Source organism: Hippocampus guttulatus, chromosome 13, assembly GCF_054856545.1.
Source record: "Hippocampus guttulatus isolate MCC_2025c chromosome 13, RoL_Hgut_1.0, whole genome shotgun sequence".
Lineage (NCBI taxonomy): Eukaryota > Metazoa > Chordata > Actinopteri > Syngnathiformes > Syngnathidae > Hippocampus > Hippocampus guttulatus.
The window spans coordinates 17,531,914-17,548,418 of NC_141273.1; the positions used below are offsets into that span (position 1 = coordinate 17,531,914).

At 42.8% G+C, this 16,505-nt stretch overlaps 1 protein-coding gene across 4 annotated transcripts in view; it reads right to left on the reverse strand.

The window, feature by feature from the left end:
- LOC147196752 (apoptosis-stimulating of p53 protein 1-like) overlaps positions 1-16,505 on the reverse strand; it is an 87,380-nt gene that overhangs the window by 56,258 nt on the left and 14,617 nt on the right. For all 4 annotated transcript variants that reach the window (XR_015102644.1, XM_086126908.1, XM_086126909.1 and 1 more), the window contains exon 2: positions 3,765-3,912. Coding sequence is in view for 3 of the 4 variants with exons in the window: in XM_086126908.1 (XP_085983034.1) it covers positions 3,765-3,912 (148 nt within the window). In the remaining variant the exon portion in view is untranslated. The remainder of the gene's footprint in view (positions 1-3,764; positions 3,913-16,505) is intronic.

Consider the following 16,505-nt stretch of genomic DNA (forward strand, 5'->3'; position numbering starts at 1 on the left):
TACTGGAACCTACAAAAGGATTATAAGGAAGGAACACAGGAACTTTAAGAGACTGCTCATATGTGTCAGAGAGATTCTGCTCTGACAACTGAGCTGAACTTTTATCTGTTAAGATTGTGCATGGCACAACAGAAAGTTCATGTTCCATGGCTTTTTTTTCTATGAAGAACCCAGAGAGAGTTATTTAGTTATTATTTATTTCCTTCTTTTTTCTGTGAAGAACTCAGAGAGGGTTATTTAGTTATTATTTATTTCATTAATAGTGTTATTTGTTTCCTGACTTTTTTTCTGTAAAGAACCTGGAAAGGGTTATTTGGTTATGTGTGGCTTTCTGGGAAACAATAACATTTTTTAAGCTCCCCTACGATCGTCACACTTTTTCTGTTACAAACTGATCATCAGAGAAGAGAAAAGTTATGTGGCCCTCACAGGAAAAAGTTTGGGGACCCCTGCCCTAATCCGTTCCAAGTCACCCAAAATTCAGACATATATGTTTTATGAAGCATAAAAATGCATCAAAATATGTAGCAAATACATATTACAATTGGATTATTGCACAATAAATGAGAGTTGTGCATAATATAAAAAACAAAGAATAAAGAATAAAAAGTATGGCCATTTAACTTTTAACTGTGTCCACTTTAGTTCATATTCTCTCTCAGAAGTGGTCAGCAAAGTGAGGGAGCGTCTGACTGGTGAACACTTTTTCTGGGACATTCACATCTACGTAAAACTATCGGAATGCCTCATGCCCTGAGGGGCGAATAACGAGGACACTGCATCGACACATATCTATCTGCACACATAGACACCTATGGTAGAGGTCAAACATGAGCCATACGAGTCATTGGAGAATATCTCTTTGTGCTCGTGTGCTGAGCAACACATTTTTTTTAATAGCAGTGTGTGAGATGAATTTCCCTTGAGGGATTATGAGTATGAGAAGTAAAAAAAATAAAAGATTAGAACATGAGTAGTGTATTAAATGAAAATGGCAAAAAACAGCGAGAGGGTGGGTGAAAAAAAAACTACAATGAAAAAAAAAATAAAGAAACATCGAACTGCTATACTACTACAGCCAATCACTCTGTCAAGGCTAACAGCAGGATCCTGAACAATGGCATATGGCTTCAACACATATCAGACAAAACACACCAGCCATGAGGTTGTAGCCCTGAGACATGACCTCTTGTCATAACACATAATTTCTTGTTTCCATTTATTGTGTACTAGTGTGCATGGTCAACCTTTAAAAAAAAACAAAAAAGCATTTGAGTATCAGACCCTTTTATAGCCTGACCATTCAGTCACACGTAATCTGTGATGTGGATCACTGCTCTAACACCTTGGATTGAATGAATGTAGGCCACAGTGGTTCCCAGTGTCTGCATGTGATGGACTGGTCCGTTTACCGGTACTTTGACAAGGCATAAAATTGGGTTATGTTTGATTGGGCTTGACTTTGTTTGTGAGTATCCCACTGTCCAGTATATACTGTATCAACCCAGTGGGTGGGGATTCTTTCAGAGATGCACAATTAAAGGTTTAATCCACATCATGCAGAATGAGTGTGATCCTTGCGTCACAATGATTTTTTTTTAGATTTGAACAATTCAGTGGTAAATGATTGTGGCCATTGTTCAATGATAATTTATGCACGCACTTTATGGATACATGGTGAAATTATACATAAAGTATAATTGACCAGAAATAGCAGATTGGCAGTATAAGTGCCACATGTTGTTATCCTGTGTGTAACTCTGTGAGATGTGTCTCAAAGATTCAGTTCTGCTATAAGGCTGGTTGCTCCAGGTTAATTTTGAAAATAGAGGTTGACAGGTCTGTTGGAATTTTGGGAAACTGTGCTGGGGGAAAGGAAAAAGGTCAACAAGGAAGAAGGATTTTACTGTGGTTTCTTTGTTTCGAAATGTGCTGAAAAAAGTCTTACTTGTGTCTGATTTGTATATGACATGCTGCAATGCATGCAAAATTAAATGACATTTCTCTTTGTGCATCCCAGCTCAAAATGACATATAAAGTGCAACACACTCATTGTAGAATGTTTACATTGCAACAAAATCCAATAGTAAGCATGGTCCCGCGCGTCGTGGCTCATTTCAGGCAGAGGAGCGAGGTAGGAGGAGGTAGAACCATTTCCTGGATATGAGGAGACGCTCCTTGATGTCCTCATTTCATGGAGACTTCTACTAAGGATGATGTCACATCATGGCAGCGCATAAAAAAAAAGAACACTCTGGGTGGCTGAACTCTTACTGTCACCACAAACATCTGCTTTATTCTTCATGTTTCCGGTGGTCTTAAAGTATTGTCACGTATGAAAGTAACATTGATCCTCTAAACACCTCTCTCAAGCCCTCTCCTCTATCTGCACCGAAATATGAGGAGCACATATTTGGCTTTTGTTCACGTATAGTTTGGACCTGTATGGACGAGCGCTCAGACACATCTCATTCACAGCTGATTTATACCCACATAGGAAAGAGGCCCGGATCGGATTTGAAAAAAATAGAATTGTACCGTTCACACTGCATGAAAAATAAAATCGCAGAAACATGCTGCATATGGGGGGAAAAAAAATCGGAACTGACCTTCGGTGTGAACATACCCCAAGTAATTTAGTAAGCACAATGTGGAAAGGCGAAGCATGGCAGTTTTATTTATATAGCGCATTTCATACACAAGATAACTCAATGTGCTTCACGGAGCGCCGATGCGGATTTGGAACTGGGAGTCGCGGCTTGGAGTTTGAAGCGGATTACGTGGGACAGGAGAAGTGAACTAATCTCTTTTCGTCAATGGACGCTACAGCTTCGCGTTTGCTTTCAAAACTTAGCTTGTAGCAGACGTGTGCACATTTTCAGCATGACGTCTCTGACCCACTGGTGAAAGGACACTTTGATCCTCTCCTCTTTCATCTAGAACTGCTTCAGACAACAAAGTGTATGCAGAAAGGTGGTGAAGATTGCACGACTGTCTGTGTCCTATGTGTTGTGTTATTTTTGTTATTTTGACTTCAAAATGGCGCCGCGAGAGTGGCTGCCTTTCCAGCAGCTCCTATATTTTATTGTTCTACTTCTTCCTTTCATAACTTTGCTGCTGTGAATTGGGGATTTCTCCATTGCGAGACTAATAAAGGTTTTCTTATCTTATCTTATAAGCAAAGACACAATACCTACAAGTATTTACGAGCAGAGAAGAGATAACAAAAGCTGCAGTGTTCTGAATGAGCTGCAGCCGTTTAATGCTTTTTGAGGGAGTCCAAGTAATGCCGATTTCAGACTACTCAAATGGAGCTCGATTTTGAGCCGATAGACGCGTTGGAGACAAACATAGTGACTCGTAGTCGATTTTGACTTGTCTTGATGCGTTGTTGCAGCCCGTGTAGTGTGACATATTCAACAATTGGTGGTTCCAGACGCCTCGCGGTCACGACGACAGAAGTCTGGCATGTCAGAATTTTTGTTTGTCTTGCCACATAATGTGACATGTCCTGCGTCGTCCATCAATGGGTTCTTCTGCATTGATCGATAGAGAGACAGTGCCCTCTTATGATGAGGGACTGAGCTGACATGGCGCACAGAATCACAAGTTGGTTTACGGTATTTACGTTTTTTTGGTTAAGAAGGGTCGGTTTGGAATGGGTCTGTAATTTGCTATCAAGGAGAAATCCAGCATTCTCTATTTTTCAAAGTGGCTTGACAGCGGCTACTTTCAGGCGCTGAGGAAGCCAAGAACAGACTCACCATGTCCATTCCATTTTTCAGCTAAGTGACACTCTCCTTCGCCTGCCTCTTTGCAGTATTCCACCACATCCACAACTCTGGTTGCAGGAGTAACCGGAACCTCAGTCAGCATCTGTTGTGTGTCGTTGAGGTAAACTGTCAGGATCACCTGTAAGCAAAGAAACAACCGCACTTTATGATTAGTCTTGAATCTGGACCTCCAATTCCCTACGACAGTAGCCACTAACGGCCAGCATTTATGAACATTATTTCTATTAAATACTACTCTGAATATGAATATTATTTATGATATATCCTGCGGTGGCGGCACGGTGGTTGACTGGTTAGCACGTCTGCCTCACAGTGCAGAGGTTTGAGGTTAGAATCCCGGCCATGGCCTTCCTGTGTGGAGTTTGCATGTCCCCCCTGCGTGGGTTTCCTCCCACATTCCAAAAAACATGCACGGAATCTTAATTGGACACTGTAAATTTTCCCTAGGTGTGATTGTGAGCGTGAATGGTTGTTCGTCTGTGTGTGCCCTGCGATTGGCTGGCAACCGGTTCAGGGTGTCCCCCGCCTACTGCCCGAAGACAGCTGGGATAGTCTTCGACACACCGGCGACCCTCGTGAGGATAAGCGGTTCACATAATGGATGGATGATACATTCTAATATCCACATGGTTAGAATAGCAATACAGTCATTATATGCACGTGTCACGTCAGATCGTCAGTCAACAGTTGAATGATCCATTTAGGATATCTGCGATAGTGACACACAGACATCAGAGCCAGACAGTGCTGCTTTTTCTCTCCATCACACACATTCATTGTCCACTGTTGCATATCCCACAACCCCACAACACCCATTCACACGATTACTATCACTAATCCCGAGTAATCTACACACCTATCCAGATCATGTGATCGGGTTGCATGCAGACAGACTGAGCAGGGATACATTCTCTAAATCTTGGATTAGATACACAAACACCGGCACACATGCACACACGCACGCAAATCCTTCAGGGAACATAATTCAGCATACAACCCCATAAGGGATCTCCTTTTTCATGATAACATTTGAAATATGTTTTTAAACGAAGTATCATTGCACTAATTCGTGAAATAAAAAAATCCTAAAACATTCTAGAACCAGTTTATGCTGAGTAAAAATACAGGATTCTTACCCTGACAAGAGATATCAGATATCCAGTATGTCCCATGTAAAATGGTTAAATATTGAAATATGATGTTGCAGTGGATGCACAAGGGCCAAATTTAATTACCACTATTCGCGAATCAGTAGACACTTAAACAGCTTCTTCCCTCTAGCCATTAACTCCTTAAACAGTCACTGACGTAGTCACTCTTCTTGTACTACAAATACTGCTACTGGTTACTCTAAAATGGTTCAATGATTTGTTGTTTACGATGATACTAATGCAGCGTGTTATACCGGAGACAAATTGCTTGTGTGTTCTACATACTTGGCCAATAAAGATGATTCTGATTCTGATTCTGATTCTGAATCAAAATGTGAATGTACGATAGATACAGTAACATGGCATGTGGGATAAAAGGCCGGAGAAAATGTAAACAATGCACATGCCTCGAAGAAACATCACCAAAAACTTTTTCAGTATTTCAATAATGTGAAGCTCACACTGACAGGGTACAAATTGTCAAAGAATATGTCACTAAAAGCAAAAACATCAGAAATGTGTGAATTGAACCATGTGCTGAGAACAAATTCTTCACTATAAAGCTTCATTACCATGATTGTAGCACCGCACGTTCCTGCCGACCGCTGTCAGGCTATTGAATAGACAGACCTGACCTGAAAACCCGGACTCACCCATTCTGAAAATACTTAAATTTTATCATTTATATTAACGGATATACTTTTTGTTCTTCTACTTCTCCCTTTCAAAAATTTTGTTGCTGTAAATTGGGAATTTCTCCGTTGAATAAAGGTTTTCTTATCTCAATGTTCCTTCCAGCAAATACTATTAACCCTTTCAAGCAGCAATAATGACATCATGTAACCTGATAACATAATAAGATGTCCACTGTAGTCACCGCTGTCCCTCAAAGGGTTAATGATAACTTATTTGCCACTTTGAAATAAATCCACAAAGTCAGAAAAGTTGCCGTAATGCAGTGTTGTTTAAATGATTGCACTCGCTGCTCAGTGAGAGTGCAGGGAGACAGAGGGGGAGAGAACATTGTGCCGTTGCATGCTGACACAACCGTCCGTCCTGCATGAGCATGCCCTGTCCGTCAATGTGGCACCCAGTCGTACGAGGCTAAGAGAATTATTTTATTTTATTTTTTTGCAACAAACACTTGTTGAAATTTATCGACATTTTCCTAGTTAAATACTCCAACACCTCATCAATACTGCTGTGGACTTTTTTCAGCATTTTTTGGCCACGACATTCATCAAGGAGGAGACTCTGTGCTTGGTGGTTGCGCCTTCTCGGCAGCATGGGTATACCAGCACTGTTTTTGCCTGGGAGGAATGTCGGCGCCATTTGACTGTCGTTGCTGGACTGTCCCGGGGCGCTTGCGCCTGTAATGGGCAGCATTTTTCACAGCCCCGCTTTGTTCAGCAGAGAGATCGGTGCTGTTGAACGGTCTGCGGCTGGATGGATGTAAGGCTTGAGGAGCCGACGATGAGAAGAAAGGAGCGTTAGCGCGGAGCGCCGATGCGGATTTGGAACTGGGAGTCGCGGCTTGGAGTTTGAAGCGGATTACGTGGGACAAGAGAAGTGAACTCATCTCTTTTCGTCAATGGACGCTACAGCTTCATGTTTGCTTTCAAAACTTAGCTTGTAGCAGACGTGTGCACATTTTCAGCATGACGTCTCTGATCCACTGGTGAAAGGACACTTTGATCCTCTCCTCTTTCATCTAGAACTGCTTCAGAAAACAAAGTGTATGCAGAAAAGTGGTGAAGATTGCACGACTGTGTCCTATGTGTTGTGTTGTGTTATTTTTGTTATTTTGACTTCAAAATGGCGCCGCGTGAGTGGCTGCCTTTCCAGCAGCTCCTATATTTTATTGTTCTACTTCTTCCTTTGATAACTTTGCTGCTGTGAATTGGGAATTTCTCCATTGCGAGACTAATAAAGGTTTTCTTTTCTTATCTTATCTTATCTTATCTGATTGCTCGATCTTGGCACTTTTTTCTTTTGGGACCGTTGAAACTGATCAAATGATACATAACTTAGCATCATCTTATTTTGTCTTCTTAGTGGTACCCTATGTTCCGTTCCAAACTCTTTGTTCGCAACCCGCTAGTTATACCGAGAGACAAAAAGAAGTCCACAAGTTCGAGAGCAGGGGTAGGGAACTCCAGTTCCTTGAGAGCCGTGTCCTGCCTGTTTTAGATCCCTCCCTATTCCAACACACCTAATTCCAATGATCAACTCATTGGAAAGCGCTGTCGAGGCCTGAAACAATCATGAGCAATTGAATCAGGTGTGTTGGAATGGGGAAGGATCTAAAACAGGCAAGATATGGCTCTCTGGTTTGTATACTCTTGCAGTTAGTTGAACTTCGTGTTGGCCTGTTTTAAGATAAGATAAGAAAACCTTTATTTTTCCCACAGCGGAGAAATTGCAAATTTCTCCGTTGTGGGACCAAAGACATTTGAGAGTCACTTCTTTCTCCCGCCCGCTCCTTCCCAGCGTGGAGAGGGGCCTAAGTGTCGCTGAACAGATTCGGCACTGACTGATCCGGGACAAGATGTGAGGTGGACCACCGCCTCTAAAGTGCCGCGATGAAGATTTCCGCATTGACCAACCAGAGAAAGGTATTGAGGAGGACCCACATCTACTTTGTCTGAAGGTGTCTTCCTACAGCGCGTGATCTTATAAAATGGACTCCGATACAATTCTAACGAACTTTATATGACACCAATCGGTGTTAAATTTTGCCCAGTCGGCACCCATTGCAGCTTGGTCATAATTGAAGAGAGATTGACCCTTTTGGAGCCCCTTCTCAAGGTTTCTTATTTTTCCCCAGATTTTTTTTTTTTTTGCCCTCATGTAGGGTTAAGATCAGGGAATGTCACAAATATTTGTCAACTGTGGGCATGCGAAGCCCTTTGAGACTCTTTTGTGAATAAATGCTCGATAAATCTGACTTGAATTGCAAAGCTAACGGAAAACAAGTTGTTTTGGGCCCATTTTGCTTCAAAAAGGATGTTGGGACTCCATTTCCTATGAATCTCCGCTATCCGACCGATTGAGGTGTAGTGTGAATAAAATCACCAAAGACAATTTTTTGACCTTTTTTTTTTTTTTTTTTTTTTAAATTCGTGTCATGTCATGTGCTTCTCTGGTCAAACGGAATTCTCGTTGGCTCTAAACCGACACAGGACGTGAGCGCCTTATTTGTTGTGGTATTAGGTAACTCATAAAAGGTTTTACGTAATGTTCAGTGAAAGTTTTGAGACTGATCTTGACACATAATTAATAATGACTTAAAATGTTCATGAAGAACAGTACATGGCCCCACAGTTGAGATGGCACAAGTTTGTTTGAATCTCGGCTCGTGTCCTTCTGCTTGGTGTTTGCAAGCATTCATGGTGTCAGAAATAAATGTTGGCTCAAACAACAGTCGCACCCCAGCATTCCCTCCTCTTTGTACAGAAAGCAGTCCCACCCATAACTTCAGAGGCCCACGGGGGCTATTCTACACTGACTTGATACACACATGGATGTTCGTACAAATGTGTGTGTGTGTGTGTGTAAAACTCTAGCCCATCCAGCTGTGAATGCGCGCTCTGCTGCCTTGTTTCTTCCTGACTTAACAGATGTCAGATGTGATAGACGTGGGACCTGTGTTTTGCTCCGGTTGGAAATAAGTACCGAACACTACCGTATTTTCACTAAAAGGCGCACTGGATTATGAGGCGCACCTTCAATGAATGGCCTCTTGTAATTTTGTTCATATATTGGACGCACCGCATTATAAGACACAAACCACAATGCATCCACTAGATCAGGGGTCTCAAACTCAGGTCCTGGAGGGCCGCTGTCCTGCATGTTTTCCAAGTCTCCCTGTTGCAACACACCTGATTCAAATGAACAGGTTCAATGTCAGGATTCCGCAGAGCTTGCTGATGATCTGATCAGTTGAATCAGGTGTGTTGCAACAGGGAGAATTGGAAAACATGCAGGACAGCGGCCCTCCAGGACTGGAGTTTGAGACCCCTGCACTAGATGGAGCTACGCTCAAGGAAATGCCAACAGAACACTACACGACACTACACACTGATTTAAATAGCGACGATCAGATGTCAGTAAAACGTATTTAATAAAGCAGCGACACAGTTCACTTAACCAACAGCAAGTTATAACATTGACTCGTTAACGTTGAACTCTCTTGCCGCTGCTCTAGTTCCGTATTCAACAGCGAAATCGATTACCTTAAGTTTGAACTCTGCGTTGTAAGCATGTCTCTAGCAAGAAGCCATTTTGGAGTTGACATATTACCGTAATGACCATACACAAGGCGCATCAGATTTTAAGGCGCGCTGTGAGCTTTGAAGAAAATGGAAGGCTTTTAGGTGCGCCTTTTAGTGCGGAAAATATGGTAATTAACTTTCCTAATGTTGAATTTATTGTTTTGTTTTTGTTTTCTGTACGGTATGAATACATTCCATTTTGGTGTTTTGGTGGTGTTTGGACTCTTATTATAATAGACATGGGAATACCAGAGAGCAATACGTTACAATTGTCGAGGTGAGACGTAACCAACACATGAATTACGATTTCTGCGTCACTAGCTGATGGATGGGATGGATCTCCTCCACATTGTGGAGGTGAAAAAAATTACCATTCTAGTTATAATCTTAATGTACATCTGAAAAGAGAGAGTTGAATCAAATATAACAATGAGAATCTTTGCAGAATCACTTTCGGTAACAGGACATTACTACAAGACTCGGGGCCGAATACACAAAGAATAAACGGTGATCCCTGATAGCACCTTCATTTGCAGCCGCAGTTTGCTCTGTCTTAACGTTCTATTTACAAAGGATATTGTGCTAATGACATACCGCCATAAACATGTCCACCAAGCTTGAAAGCTCAGTGCAATTTGCACCTGTTTTCCCTCGTGATTGCATACTTGGACAGGGATAAGCTTTACGCCATGAACACCGTGGCAGAACAATGGCAGATAGGAAGATCCATTCATCCATTTTCCGATCCACTTTATCCTCACAGGAGTTGTGGGGGGTGCTGGAGCCCATCCCAGCTGTCTTTGGGCAGTAGGCGGGGGACACCCCGAACCGGTCGCCAGCCAATCGCAGGGCACGCAGAGACGAACAACCATCCGTGCTCACACTCACACCAAGGGACAATTTAGAGTGTTCAATCAGCCTGCCATGCATGGTTTTGGAATGTGGGAGGAAACCGGAGTACCCGGAGAAAACCCACAGAGGCACGGGGGACAACATGCAAACACCACACAGAAAGGCCGCAGCTGGAATCGAACCCGGTACCTCTGCATTGCGAGGTCAATGCGCTAACCACTCGTCACCAGGCTGCCCGAGGTGGACTTTTCAAAAAAAAAAGAAAAACGTGACATTAAAATGTTTGTGGAGGGGTGCCCAGTCTATTCTCAGCTGACATTTTTTATGAGATTGCAGTGCTATTCGCCGTGATTACTTTGAACAGACAGCAAGGGCCCTAACACAGAGGCCCAATTGGGTGTCAAAGGCAGTCTCCAAGTGCCTACTTCACAGTGGCCACCGTTTCATCACTCGAAAGTGGAGGTCTTCTTGCAGGTCCTTTTAAATTTACTTTGTGTGCATGCATCTACATGTTATACGCACCAACGCTGTGCGTAGGGTGACCAACCGTCCCGCGTAGCGCGTGCACATACAGTGTCCACGCGTCCCGCAAAATCAGTACTCGCTCTAACAACAAACATGCTCACAATATCGCCCTGAGGCAATCCAATTGTCATTATTTGAAGGTTCGGCACAGCTCTTTCGCTGCACCTACCCCTGAGTTGAACAGCTGACTGGGGTGAGAGGTTGCCGTCAACAGTTTTTTTGTTGTTCTCATGACACCGCACCCACATGCAGCAAAAGTGAGATGAGTCAGAAACGCGACTACATTTGTGTGCGCTTTTATGAAGTTGAAAACAGAGAAAGAAACTAGCGTTAGTGAACCACCGATTCAAAAGAGAATATGTGTGTTCGGGAAAAATTGGGAAAATTTGTATTTGTAGGTAGCAGTGGTCAAGGAGGATAACTCAGCTCTGTTGAGTACTCCAGGGATTCCCAACCAGTGTGCCGTGGCACATTATTGTACCTTGAGAGAATATCAGGTGTGCTGTGGGAAATTATCCAAAATCAGTTGTTTGGATGAAAAATTATTGATTTTAGAAGACAAAAAGTAGTTGTTTCTGTTAATTTATCTATGCCAATCACCTAGAGCAGGGGTGTCTAACTCATTTTTGTCGCGGGCCACGTTAAACTTAACATTTCCCTTGGAGGGCCATTATGGCTGCGAAACCATGTAAAGATGTCAAAAAGACTGGTTTATTCAGCTATAGTTTAAGTTACTGTAATGAGGGTTTTGGTAACAAGAAAACTTACAATAGCTCTCTTATGTATTACATACGAGAATTTGGAAGTTTGATCCAAACTTTAGCAAGCATCATAGAAGTCGACAAGTTTGATTTGCTTTCGCGGGCCACATAAAATGATGTGACGGGCCAGATCCGGCCCCCGGGCCTTGAGTTTGACACCCTGACCTAGAGCGAAAGAATGAATAATCAAGTGCTCGGGCACTAGACGGCAGAAGATACATAATTATTTATTGCAGCTAGTGAATTCAGATTTAACAGCATCATATTGTTGATCATTTCTGATTGACAAACCTAACTGTAAAGCAAAGTAGGCCAGTATTTTTCGAAGGGTAAATTAATCTTTCAAGACGTTTGTAAATGTTTCAACTGCGATGATAGTCAAAAAATGGTGGTATATTGATGGTTTAAACTATTAACACGGGCAATTAGAATCACCTTTAAGGGAATGTCAATTATCAGCAGGAGTTGGCTTGCCGCTGGCGGGCTTTGTCCCCACAGTGGACGCCCCAAATAGTGGGTGTCCACTGTGGGGGTCAACTATGCGGTGTGCTTCCAGTATATCTGAAATAGACTCATTAGTACTAGCCAGTGGTACAAAGTGAGACTCTCCAGACACAGGAACTGTGATTCTGTATGGGAGTGATTAGAGAGGACAAACTGCAGTATTACACACAATGAGTGACAGGACATAGATGATACAGTGGCAACCATCTGTCATGTACATGCAAACATATACACACGTCACATGATAAGTGAACATGCTCGAAACATGCCGACTCAGCGACTATTCTGTTCGATCAGTAGACATAAAGGTGGCTTAGCAAAGAAGAGAAGTGGTCGCGAAGACAACAAACACGAAAAAAAAAATATTACTGCACTATGAGTCCATTACATTAATGTACACTCAAGCTTGATGGGAGCTTATGTCATAACTAAGAGTCACAAACAAAGTCACAGTCTTCCGAATTTGATCTCTTTATTTTTCCTGTCCATTCACTCAACCCCCCCCCCCCCCACACACACACACTAATAATAAATATCTCCCATCACAGATTTGTTGTTGCATGGATCTAGATATTTACGTCCCGCATTCCTTGGCAGCTGTTGCTTGGAGACCCCTTGCTAAGCATTTACTGTGGTGGCCACAACAGCAACTACAGTTATACAACCAGGCGAAAATTATCATTTGGTTTCATGTTGAGATTTCGATGGTGTGCACTAAATGCAAATGAAACTGTGCTTCAGACCGGAAAGAGGATCAAGGGTCTTGAAATGGGTTTCCAAGTGTGGAAATAACCATAATATCCATGCAGGGAGATCATGCACAACGCAAACACTGTATTACATTATAAAATAAAGAAAATCTATCGAATATTATTATGCGTTAGGAAGCACCCTGGTCGACTGGTTAGCATGTCCGCCTCATAGTGCAGAGGTCGTGGGTTCAATTCTGGCTCCGGCCTTCCTGTGAGGAGTTTGCATGTTCTGCTCGTCCCTGCGTGGGTTTTCTCCGGGTACTCCAGTTTCCTCCCACATTCCAAAAACATGCATGGCAGGTTAATGGAATACAATAAAATTGTTTGGCGGTGTGATTGTGAACGCGAATGGTTGTTTGTCTCTGTGTGCCCTGCGACTAGCTGGCAACCAGTTCATGGTGGCCCCGCCTACTGCCTGAAGACCGCTGGGAAAGGGTCTAACGTCCCGCGACCCTCGTGACGAAAAGCCAATTAGAAAATGGATGGATGGATGACTATGCATTTATGTTAAATGCGGCCCTGTATCTGGCTGACAACCAATCCAGGCCTTACCCTGCCTTGTGCCCAAAGTCAACAGCAATAGGATGCAGTGCAACCCACATCTCATGAGGACAAAAAGTGGAGATGAGAAGATTGAAGAATGTTTGGGTTCGGCTGCTGGAGTGCGTGGTCTGGATAACATGAAAGCAAACATATTGAGGTGAAAAGCTTTTTTCCAAAACATAATTCATACATTTGGATTATCCTGAGGGCGGCACAGTGGTGGACTGGTTAGCACGTCGGCCTAACGGTGCAGAAGTCCGGGGTTTAATTACAGCCCTGGCCTTCCTGTGTGTGTTCGCCCCCTTGCCTGTGTGGGTTTTCTCCGGGTCCTCCGGTTTCCTCCCACATCCTAAAAACATGAATTGCAGGTTAATGGAACACTCTAAATTGTCCCTAGGTGTGAGTGTGTGAGCGTGAATGATTGTTCGTCAATGTGTATTCCCTGGCTGGCAACCAGTTCAGGGTGTGCCCTTGCCTACTGCCTGATGCCAGCTGAGATAGGCTTCAGGGCACACCGTGACCCTTGTGAGGACAAGCGGATCAGAAAATGGATGAATGGATGATTATTCTGACGGAACACAAATGATACCTGAACATTTTTACTGTTTTTGATTTTTTTTGTCACATGTTCAATTCTACATGTTCATCAAAAGAAAAGATAAAACGACACTGAAGATACATCCTCTGAAAAAAATGGAGTGATACTGGAAAAAATGAGAGAAATAAAATTTTTCACTCAAAATTTAATTTTACAAGGAGAGTTTTTGAGTAAATTTTCCTTGCATAGTGCCACATTCATTTATTCCATCCATTTTCCGATCCACTTTATCCCCACAAGGGCCGCGGGGGGTGCTGGAGCCTATCCCAGCTGTCTTTGGGCAGGAGGCGGAGAAGACCCTGAACCGGTTGCAAGCCAATCACATGGTAACAGAAACGAACAACCACCGCGCTCACAGTCACACACCTAAGGACATTTCAGAGTGTTCAATCAGCCTGCCATGCATGTTTTTGGAATGTGGGAGTAAACCGAAGTACCCGGAGAAAACCCACACAGGCACGGGGAGAACATGCAAACTCCACACAGGAAGACCAGAACCCACGACCTCTGCACTGTGAGGTCGACGCGCTCACCACTCGACCACCGGGCTGAACCTCATTCATTTATTAAAAAAAGAAACACTCATCACAATGAGCAATGAACCCACAAACCTCAGGTTTGGAGACAACTTTTCCACTGAGTCATGCCATTCTTTCTGTGTTAGAAAATAGCTGCTCTTTCCAAAAAGAGACCTAAAAAATGGGAACTTTTGATATTTTATAGGTGTCGTACACGAGTGCAAAAAAGAAAGAAAAAACAAGGATCTATAGCATCCCCCACAGAGCTGTAACAGAGCCATTTGAATATGTTTGACCTCGAGCTATGAAAATTGGGAAGCATACAGAGCACTCTAAGGCATACAAAAACGTTTTGGGCAGCCATACCCTAAAATGTACTGTACATGAAGTGAGCTATGAGTGTACAATTTTGGTCAATTTATCCACATTTCCTGGTGGCATAATTTTACTTCCCTCTACTAGACAGTTAACCTGAGTGATACAAACCGGTCCTAATCAAGTCATGAGAGTTTGATTCTTGTGAGTCAGTACTAATCAGGGACTTTTCTTGCATGTCACCGTTTCTTAAAGAGGGTGTCTTTCTATACTACTTAGACTTACTAAAAAAGTGAGAACTGAGCGTGTCCCCACTTCTCCAGGGAACACTACACCACTGCCCATGTAGTTAATTAGTGCATTCCAATCTAAGGTGATACAACTGGGTTCGAAAATGTGCATGCTGTTAAAGGACAAGTTCCAAGAGTGTAAAAAAAGTCAGTGACCTACCTTTGAGGAAATATGGTATGCTAGTGACCACAAAAGTCACTGTGATGTACATTTTGTCTGACTTGACGTGTGATATCAAGTGCTTTTGGAAACTGACTGACGTTTCAAAGAACAGAGCTGTTGCAATATGGAAGGAAATTTGTAGGATTGGTTTTCTTATGTGCATGTACGTCGGGGATTGGCACAAAGCACATCAGAAGACAAGCACAGCTGAAGGTGATTTGCGTTCCATACAGTCCAGCTTCTACTGCCCACACCCAATCACACATGCATACATGGACGCACTCAGTCAAGTCACCAAGATCCACATGACCACTTAAACACGTGCCTTCACCTTATTCAGAGAGAGAGAGAGAGAGAGAGAGAGAGAGAGAGAGAGAAACCTGTCATTTTGAGTAACAACTCCACTATCTGTGATTGTGAACTGTTGAAGCCAATGCATCTCATGCGCAGCATAACAATATCACAGTCAAGTCACCCGGCCATGAGTCGGCGCCAGAACATGACTTGTCAACTCAGGGGGTTAAAGGTGGAGACCTTCCAGAAAGGATATCAGGTGACATCATGGTCTATTTTTACTGACACTTACCGTCCTTAAAATAACGACCTCAAAGAGCAGTTTAAACACAAGGCATGAGATTTATAGTCACAAGTTAGCAACAGTCATCATGTGGCAAATACAATCTTTTCCATGGAAAAATTCTGAACGGAATGCACAAGTTTCAGTTTCACGTCAATTTTTGCGAAACTGTACATCATCAAAATCATACAGAATAGCTCAAATATCTTGTATACTGCAGCAGTCCCCAACACCCGGGTCATTTGGTGCCGGGCCACACAAGAAAGACTGAATAATTTACATGACTTCCGTTTTATTCATTTCAGAATCTGAAAGATGGTTTATTTTGAAAAATTACCGTCCGTCGACAGTATGTCACTCTTGACACAGATCAAGGCGCGCTTCTCGGTCACGTGAAATCTGGGAGCTAGCAAAAGAAGTTAAAAAACAAACATCTTTGTAAAGTTTCTTTCGGAAGGGGAAAGGCCCAGCCAGGAGACAGAAGAGGAGCCTACGACTTCCAAGCCAAAGAAAGTTACATTTAATCGACAGTATCAGGAGTCCGACTTAAAATACGGCTTTATCTCAACGGGAGATTCCAACGCACCAAGCCCACCCTGCATAATATGCAGCGATGGTTAGTTGTATTCTTCATGCACTTTGTATTTGCGGTTTATCTAATTTTGAAGGCATGTTTAAAGTGACCAGATAATGTTGCGGACAGATCGGACGTTCCTCGTGTCATGATTCGTGTTTATTATTATGTTACGAAAATGCCACCGTTTTCATACAGGTCATGTCATATTATTTTGTTGTATTTATCCGCCACACCTTAAAGGCCGGTCCCTGAAAATATTGTCTGAGATTAAAGCGGTCAGTGGGGCAAAAAAGGTTGGGGACCGCTGGTAT